The 10,322-nt window shown below is 37.3% G+C and overlaps 1 protein-coding gene across 1 annotated transcript; it reads right to left on the reverse strand.

Annotated features, from left to right (window-relative positions):
- Positions 1-2,866: 2,866 nt before the first annotated feature.
- Positions 2,867-6,804, reverse strand: LOC145131412 (uncharacterized). Its single transcript, XM_079066099.1, has 2 exons — positions 4,320-6,804; positions 2,867-4,209 (listed from the first exon to the last, which is right to left on the reverse strand). Exons 1-2 carry the CDS (start codon positions 6,720-6,722, stop codon positions 3,013-3,015), a joined length of 3,600 nt encoding a protein of 1,199 aa, XP_078922225.1. The 5' UTR covers positions 6,723-6,804; the 3' UTR covers positions 2,867-3,012.
- Between the last annotated feature and the right edge of the window lie 3,518 nt (positions 6,805-10,322).

Consider the following 10,322-nt stretch of genomic DNA (forward strand, 5'->3'; position numbering starts at 1 on the left):
GAGTTTGGCTCTGGTGGTGCGTTGGATAGGGGAGATGAGATTCTGGATTCTGAGGTGGGTTCCATGTTGAGGAGTATTGTTTGTCATCTGATGTCTTAGACCTGTGTGGGTCAGTACTCGGGTACGGGAGGTACCACAAGATGCAAGGAACTATGAGTAATAGATGACAAAGGTCGGGGTTGAGTCGATCTTCAGTTGGGAAGGTAGCATTCGCTTATGGTTAAGCGAACTTCGTTACTTGTGTGTCACATTGGGCCGATGTGGTTATAGTAAGAAGGAAACCATGGAGACGGTTGGGATAATGCAACAGATGACCCTGGAGGTTCAACTGTTGGGTCGAGATCAGACCTGGTACTCAGTGTTAAAAAGGGATACGAGGAATGCAGCTTAGGCTTATGACTTTTTGATGTATGAGGACACGTCAGAGCAAGCACGATTATTCTTTTGGGTTTGAGGGCAGAGAGTTGAGAATTCTTTGTTCGGTTGGGTTCCGATAGCAGTTCAGTGGACGAGCCCTGCTGGGACGTGAACCCTTCCGTTTCTTGGGTCGTGATTCGAATGGTTGCTATGCTTGGTATGAGGGATCGGTAGCCGATTGTTGGATTATGTATGGAGAGAATCTGAAGGGTTGGTTTTCCTCCGGGATTGGGAATCCCTGTTGGGATCCAAGTGTCCAGAGAGGATGGAGGCTGTGTGGCATGAGATCCTATCGATGGTGCCATTTGGTTATTGGATTCGATCTGTATGTGGAGGAGCGATTTCGAGGGCGAAATCTAATTTAAGTAGGGGAGAATTGTAACATCTGGATTTCCAGGTATGATAAAATGAGTATTTATTTTCGAAGTTATGAGGAGTGACTCGATGAGTTGGCGCCTTAACTCGTTGAGTAGGATCGCGGCTTGGTGACGTGGAAAATGAATGGACTCGACGAGTCGGCAAGCTGACTCGCCGAGTTAGCGCTGTTAACAAAAACCCTAATTCTCTCGGGCCTGGGCCTATTTAAAGGCACTTATAGCCTCCTTGGCCCCTTCCCATCAGTGTCTTCGTCCCTTGAGAGAAACCCTAGAGTTATTTATGAGCTAAAGGGGGGAGAGAGGCTAATTGGAGGTCATTTCTTTGAGAAGAAGGTCAAGGGTGTTGCAAGGATCTCAGAGGAGAGTTGGTGGATCAGTTTCATCTTCATTTCAAGCTTCAGATCTGGTACAAGCTCTTGTCTCCCTTGTGTTTGAGTAGATTTTCCTTGGTGGTTAAGTTAGGGCTTGTATCACCTTATTGATGGGGGTTGGGTGCATCCAAACCCTTTTTCGAGTTATTTTGTAGATCTGGACCTTGTGAGGTCCAGAGAACCTGAAAGTAGGCGGCCATGAAGGAGTAACCTTGGAGCTTTGAAGCTATGAAGCTTCAATGGAGTCATAATGATGTATAGAGCAAAATACACCATGCATGAGCCTCAAGTTCAGACCTTTACATAACTTTTGGGTGCTAGAAGGCCAGATCTATAAGTTAGAGAAACAGATCTGACCTCAGAAGGTCGAATGAGTGTTGCCATGGAAGAAACTCGCCGAGTCCATAAGGGAACTCGACGAGTCGGATCGGGTTGTCCCACGATTCATGGCCAGAGGTAACCCGTCGAGTGGAAGGTTCACACGACGAGTCGAGTGAGGCTTTAGAAGGATCCAGAGGACACACTTGGACTCGCCGAGTCACCCATATGCACTCGACGAGTCTGGTCAAAGTTTGACCGTTGACTAGAGTTGACTTCAGTTGACCTTGGGGTTTTGGTCAAGCTGATTCAAGAGAGGTTAGAGAGGGGTAGAATGGTCTTCTACCCATTATTAGAGATGACAACATGAGAGGGTTTTGGTTAGAGATGTAATCCTGTTGATAGGAGGAGGCTAGGTCTGGATATTCGAGCACGAGAGTTTATCCGACTTCATACGAGGTTAGTCTTCTCACTATACTTTACCAAGAGTGGTAATTATGTGTGATCGGAAGGTGCTATATGCTATGCATAGTATGTGATATATGTTGATATGTGATATGTATGTGTTATTTTATGTTATGAGTAGCATGGAATAGACCGGAATGTCATCATGATATGGACCGGAAGGTCAACAGGGTATGGACCGGAAGGTCAAGATGAGACGAACCGGAAGGTCAATGAGGAGGACCGGAAGGTCATTATGGGTAGGACCGGAAGGTCTACCAGGGTTGGGACGGAAGTCCCCTGAGACACATGGATCGGAAGGTCTCATAGAGCTATGGCCTTGAGTGGCGTATATGTTGTATATGGTATTTTGGGGAACTCACTAAGCATTTATGCTTACCGTGTTATGTGATATGTGTTTCAGGTACTAGCGAGGATCGCGGGAAGGCGCCGGCATGATCTGTACATACTGATGGAGTTTTTATGTATTTGAGATCTTGGGATTGTTTCATTTGGATGACATGTGTTACATTGGATTTTATTATTTCTTATGAATGAAATTATGTTTTAAAAATAAAAAATTGTTTTGGAAATTCTCGTTGTTATAGAAAATTGGGATTTTAAGTCAACTAAGTAAGCTCCTGACAAAAGGTGGCGCCGTGATTGATGCCCCAATCATCTTGTATAAATACCAAATCCAACAAATATTTGATTTTTCACCCAACCATTTTGGTCTTGTACATGAAAAACTAGAAGATGTACAAATGAAGATGTAGATAATAAGCCTTACATGATTCTTACTTGGACCAATGTACATGAAAAGCGACACCTTTAAACATATGAAAAGCAGCAGGTTAAGAGCAAGAGAGCATAATAGCATATTTTATACAGTGATACACTAACAATTTGATCTTTTATATAAACACCAAATCCAACAAAAGTTTCAAAATTGACACCTTTAAACATACAAATGCCATACAAATATAAAATCCAAATAGTAGTATAAATAAAACAGTATTAGATAGCAAACAATCATTGAAAATATATACTCAAGAACAACTTGCATTCTGGAGGATCTATGCAGCTTATCTTCCTCTCTTCATCTTGGCAACTCTTATCATGACCGCAACGTTTATCTTGTCCATGGTTTCCTCAGCAAACCTGAAAAGCATCCATCTCCACTCCTTCTTGAACAACAGAACTCCAATAACACCCCAAAACCCTGTCACAAAACCACTCAATATGTCCACGTAAAACAACCATTCATTCTCCCGCTCATCAACTGCTTCGTGTTTCTTTTGGCGCGTTGTTGGGTCTTCATGAGTGGAGCAATTCTTTGGCAATGGAGCTCCACATAGATCTTTGTTTCCTGTATATATTGATGGATCATCCAGGGTCTGCAACTGATTTCCTGTTGGAATGGGTCCCGACAAGTTGTTGTGTGACAAATTCAAATGGCTCAAAAAAGTCAAAGCTGCCATGCTTGCAGGGATCATCCCGACCAACTCGTTTCTAGATAAATCGAGAGAAAACAACTTCTTCATGTTTCCAATGTTATATGGAATACTCCCACTGAGATGATTATTAGACAGGTTGAGACCCATCAACATGGCAAGTGCTGTTAGCTTGATCGGTATTTCTCCTGAAAGTTTATTGCTTGAAAGGTCCATGTTAAAAAGTAGATCCCACGTTTTTGTGTATTCACGATCAACACCATTCAGGACTTGAATCACATTATCTGCAGAACGCCTATAGTCTAGGCCAGTATTACCAGATAGCATGGCATATAACTCTCCTAGACAATCAGGTATGCTTCCCATCAAGTTGTTGTATGCAACATCCAGAATCTGAAGATTTGAAGATTTGCACAAAGATTGTGGAATTCGACCAGTGAAGTTATTTTTGTGTAACCTTAAAACCATTAAATTTGTAAGGCTTTCACCATTCCATTCAGGTATACTTCCACAAAATATATTATCACCCAAATCCAAGACTTCTAGATTTCGTAAATTCCACAATTCTGAAGGAGGTTCACCAGTAAAGTTATTGCCATTCAATTTTAACCGGTATAATGATGAACAAAGGCCTAAGGAACTCGGAATGACACCAGAAAGCCGATTCGAACTAATTATCATGGTATGCAACTCTTGAAGATTCCCAAGGCATTTGGGAATTTTCCCGGTTAACCTATTTCTGGAAAGATCAAGATATTCCAAATCTGTCTTTCTACATAATGACTTTGGAATGACCCAATGAAAAGGTTGTTTTCCAGGAACAGTGACCTTCGAATTGATGCAGTGAAAATGTCATTTTTCATGACTTGTGACCTTGGAATTGACTCAGTGAAAAGGTAATTTCCCAGGAACATTGACATGTAATCATATCTATTTACATTAACATTTCCACCGTTGGGAAGGTTTGTCAATGGTCCGTTGAGTTTGTTGTGAGAAAGATCTAAGAAAGGAATGATGGGCATCTTCTGCAACCATGTAGGTAGAGGTCCCAAAATTGTAGTATTAGACAATGCTAATCTTGCAAGTTTTCTTTGGTATCGAAGCCACTGTGGAAATTCATTTCCGATATTGCAAGAACTAAGTTGAAGAGAAACCAACTGAAATGAAGGTATCCACTCACGTGAAACATTGAACGCCAACCTAATGTTGGAAGAAGTATCCAATTGCTTCAACATTGAAAGTTTGGCAAAGTGGTCTTCAAAAACTACTCCTTCTAAAGAATTGTTAGACAAATCTAGGTATTGGAGTTTGGCAAGTTGTCCAATTGAAACAGGAATAGTCCCATTTAACATATTTGAAGACAGCCAAATTGCTTGTACTGTAACAAGTCCACCCAAAGATGCTGGGATGGGACCTGTTAACCGATTCGATCTCAAATTCAAATATATTAAAGCTGGTAGTTTTCCAAAGGAGTCTGGAATTGAACCACTTAGTTCATTAAAGGAAAGAATGATTTCTTGTAATGAAACAAGTCTTCCTAGAGATGCTGGGATGGGACCTGTTAACCGATTGAAATGTAGATCCAAATATGTTAGAGCTGATAGATTTCCAAAGGACTCTGGAATTGAACCATTTAACATATTTGAAAACAACATAATTTGTTGTAATGAAACAAGCCTTCCTAATGATGTTGGGATGGGGCCTGTTAACCGATTGAAACGTAGATCCAAATATGCTAGACCTGATAGATTTCCAAAGGATTCTGGAATTGAACCATTCAGTTGATTAAAAGAAAGTTGAAGTGTGGTAAGATTCCCAATGAATGTTGGAATGGGACCGGTTAGCTCGTTATAAGATAGATCTAGTACTTCTAAAAATATTAATTTTCTTAAAGACTTGGGGATTGGACCTGTCAATCCGTTGAACGATAGATCTATCTCTCTTAAATTTGCCAGTCTTCCAAGTGCTTCTGGAATTCTACCATCCAAACTCATCACTATTTCCAACCTCTCCAAAGCATATTCGGAGCATTCGGATCCATTTTTTGATGTGTCACTAATTTCTATAGAAAAATAATTGTTTGACACACTCAATTTTTTTAGGTGACACTGTCTCCAGATTCCAACATGCTCAAACTGCTTAAACTTGTTGGAAGAAAGATCAAGCTCCAGAAGGTTAGGCATATTAGAAACCAATGAAGTCAGCGAGTTTCCTGAAAGGTCAAGGACTCTTAGGGAACTCATGTTTGTTAAATAAGATGGAAATATGCCTCCAATTGAATTGGAGCTAAGATCTAGGTGTCGGATGTTAGAAAGGGTACTGGAATTAAGATGAGGGGGAGATAGAAGCGTGTTATGGAGCCCACAACGGGACAAATGCAACTCTGATAAGGAGGGGATCATGTTTAGCAAGTTTGCAAAGTTCCATGTCAAACTAAGATCAAAGCCTGAAAGATCCAGGAATGCAAGGGATGTCAATTTTTGAAAAAAACCAGGGAGTGGACCTTCGAAAAAATTCAAGCCAAGATCGAGGAATACTAGGGATGTCGTGTTTAGAAAAAAACCAGGGAGTGGACCTTTGAAGTAATTTCTGCTAAGATCGAGGTACTTGATGTTGGAAAGTATCCTACTTGAATTTAGAAAAGGAGCAAGATCAGCATTGGAGAGACCACATCCTGACAAACTTAACTCTTTAACCAAAGGTATCATGTAAAGCGCCATGCCCCTGTTTTTTGCTCCACCAAGATCAACGTAACTCAAGTCAAGATGCTCGAGTGACGAAAGGCGAAAAGTCCATGCCATATCATCTGCCTTCAACCCATCATTTGAACTGAGATCAAGAACCTTTAGATTAGAAAGATTTCCAATGTGATGAGAAATAATACCTTGAAAACCAGCATGAGAGAGATTGAGGTAGGTCAAGTGTTTGAAGGATCCAATGAACTTAGGGATCCGGCTTCCTCCAAAATCATTCCCACTCAAGTCCAGGTAACTGAGATGACTCAGCTCTGCCAAAGAAAAGCTCATCCCATCACCAACTAAATAGTACATAACTCCCACGATGTCTCCTCTGATGTCTCCTTTGAGATAAAGGCTTTTAATGTTTCCAGTGACACTGTCACAGTGGACTCTTTCCCACATGCAACAATCATTGCCAACCCATGATAACAACATTCCATAATAATCTATGACACTCTCTTTGAACTTGAGAAGAGCAAGTCGCTCTTGCTCAATGCAAACAATGCTAGTATTTTCAACACCCAAACAAGAACAATTTTTTGCACACAAGAAAACACTTACGAATATGATCAGATAGAGCCCCAAACACCTATGATTCCCCATTATCAACCCCAACTCACTTTTATTTAGAAAATAAAAAATTGAAGTGGAAAGATAAGTTGTTATCAAGAACTCATGTGTTTTTATGATCAAGAAACTAGTTCGTTTATACAGCCATAAATAAAGAACAACTTGTTATCATGGAAGACTTGGAAGTCAATGGAGAATTTGTATCCACAACTTCATATTCTTGTGGTCCTTTTGGCTATTTTTCTTTTTCTTTTGATCAAATCAAATGGTTTATCCCCCGTGACAGATGCAGTTGTATTTTGCCACAATTCCTTAATAAAATATGAATTGAATAAAACACAGTAATTGACAAACAGGCATTCACATTCTGAAAATCCACGATAATTTACAAAATTTTATTATAAATTAAGAAAATTGATTTTGGGGTTTGATAATTTAAAAAACCAACTACAAGAATATAATTTTTTTTAATTATTTGATGTAAATGATAGTTATAAATTTCAATTCATTTACCTGGAAATGACTCAAATTTCATTTTCAACAGCTCTAATGGGTAAAATCTAAAACCTTGGCTAAATATGAATTGTTATATAGTTTGAACAGGCTGTCAACCTACCCAAGGTTTAGAGTTCATGTATTATTTTTATTATTACTTTTTGACATTACTGGTATGAGAACTTGGATTCCCTACATTGAAGTCCAGTATCTTCATAACTAACCGATGTGATCAAGCAACTCATTGCCATTGAAGACTTGGAAGTCAATGGACAATCTGTATCCACAAACATGTAAATCATAACTAACTACAATACAATACTTTTTTGTTGTTGTTTGACTTAGCATGCTTGATGTGTTGAGCCTAGTAGAAGAAAATCGCTATAATTTTGAATTCAATAATTCATTATATCTTTAATAAAGAAAGGCATGTACACTCTTACAAAGTTCATTATAGTTTTATTAATTATTAGACGTGACTGATTTCAAAATAATAACTTGGAGATAGGTTAGATTTTATTTCAAGTCTAACAGGAAGACTTGCCCAAAGTGTCATTATAAAAAACTATATTATCATTTTAATATATGCAAGTTGAAACAGAAAAAATAAACAAATAAATAAATAAACGTCAAGATTACTAGTGAATTTGTTCAGAGGCAAATAATACATAAGAGATGTAACAGTTTCATGGTGGACCTCACGTATGGCTTTGAAGTCAACAAAGTAGCCCCCACACTTATTGTCATGGAAGACTTGGAGGTCTATAGACAATTTATTTCCACAAAATTGTATTATTTTGGTCCTGAGATATTTTTCCTTTTTCTCTTGATCAATATATACCACACGAAATTAGTTGACCACAAGCCTTCAAAAAAATATGAATTAATGAATCAAAGTATGTAAGAAACAATCATTTACATTTAAAAAAAATCAAAGATGGTTTATAAATTTTTGTAGATGATAGTTATGAATTATAAACTTGATTCTGATGTGTAATTATAAACATGCAATGATACATAATAAGAGGTCTTTTTAGATTCATGGCAGACCTCACAGATGACTTTGAAGTCACAAAAGTAGGCCCCGAAGTTGAATTATGTGTTTTATTATTATAATCTGTTGACATTTAGGTTCGATAAATTACATGCAATATTCGGTTTCTCTGTTTTTTTTTTCGTTTATTATTTTATTAAACTGTGGGATATACAAGACATTGTGTTACTTAAATCACAACTAAGGTTCATGCAAAGCATCTTATTTACTTGAGTTAGAGAAAATTACACAGAACTGACCTGTTGTAAAAGTCTGTGAAGTTTTAATTAATCTCTCATGCATACAATTTGACGTAAAGAAACAAAATTAATAAAGTAAAGAGTCAGATTAGTCATGATCGATCATGACACAATATATATGAAAATGTTAAAACACATAATAGAAAAGGGGATGGACCAAGAAAAAACATAAAGCAAAAAACAGAGAAAGCATCATAACCCAATAGATAATGAATATAGAATTTTTTTTTGATGTTGCCTGGTTGAGCCGATATAAATATAATTATAAACAAGAACCTATAAAATGAAAATGTTTTGGATACCTAAAAATTCATGTATTACAAACAGTCAAGTGTTTCACATTAGGACATAGGAGATGGCTATTTACATTGTTATCACCTGATACGGTAAGACACAAATTAAATTTGTTGCTCCAGCTAAAAATTTTGCAAACATTTTTATCAATAAGAATGCTCAAAGGAATTCCAATAAAAACCTATGATATTTCAGAAACAAACTTAAGAGGCACTAATTTCAGGTTCTTTACCAAATTCATTGTCATTAAATTTAAAGAAAACTATCTCTGGATCTTGGAACTAGCGTCTTTAATTCTGTTGTTCGTTTTGGTTGAAATTAGGGTGTGATCTAGTGTTTACAAGATGCAACATCTGTGCTAACATTTAAAGAAAGTTGATTACATGATATTAAACTTTTCATCTTTTTTCATTCAAAAATGACACTTGATGTCATGGAGCCTTTTTGGCTAATACACCCGGCTATAATGGTATTTACTTATCTAGAATATTTAAATGGTAATGCTTAGCCAAAATGACAAAATCCTAAAAATTAATGCAATAGATCATATTATAGAAACAAGATTGGCTTCAATAAGCTTTAGTGAATAAAAGATGTGCTTGAAGATTCTCAAAATGACACAAACAGGCAAACAGCATGTGTGTTCAGATAATGGATCCTATTACTCACACAGTTACAAGTGTTATTTCTTACTAGTCACAACAAAAAACATAAGCTTTAGCGGCGACACAAATCGTCGCAATTGATGTCCCTTGTCGTCGCTAAAGGTATTAGCGACGACATGTCGTCGCTAAAGGGTCGCCGCTATTACCTCGTAGCTAATACTCGTTTGTCGTCGTTATTGATGCCGTCTCTATTAAAATTCCGACCACCGGACGGAGTTTTTCCGGCAAAGCTTCCCGGGGTTATTGATCGTCACAATTGGTCCTTGTTGTCCGTAAAGGTGTCGCTGCTAATGTTTTTTTTAGAAAAAACATATTTTTTATGGTATTAGTTTATATATATTATAAAATGCATATTTGATAGAAATAAATAAATAAATACATACCACATTAAATAAAACATCAAACATACCATATTACATAAACTATCTAGTAAATCCCAAATAAACATCTAATATATCATCCATAAATATCTAATAAATTCTAAATAACATCATTCATAACATAAAAAGAAGAAATATTATGTGTCTTGGTCTTCCTCATCGTTGTTTTCCTCATTGTTGACTTGGTTTTTAAATGAGCGAATAATGTCTCCAATGGTCGTCACAAATGTTGGGTTTTGAAGAAAAGCATTCACATCAACATCCAACAATTAAGTCACAAGCACATTAAGTCCTTAACAATTCAACAAACTATCAAACCATCAAAGCACCAAATGATACTCGTTGGTGGGTCAACTTCAATATCATCTTCAACCGATTGAGAATTTTGAAAGTACTTGCTAAAGTCGATTGAGAGAGTGAAATTAGAAGAAACGTTACTAAGAACAAATCGGTTGAATCATTGTCGACATTTTCAAATCATGGTCGACATCATTCATCGGTAGATC

This window comes from Lactuca virosa, chromosome 8 (genome assembly GCF_052849685.1).
Source record: "Lactuca virosa cultivar CGN04683 chromosome 8, Lactuca_virosa_CGN04683_v6, whole genome shotgun sequence".
Taxonomy (NCBI): domain Eukaryota; kingdom Viridiplantae; phylum Streptophyta; class Magnoliopsida; order Asterales; family Asteraceae; genus Lactuca; species Lactuca virosa.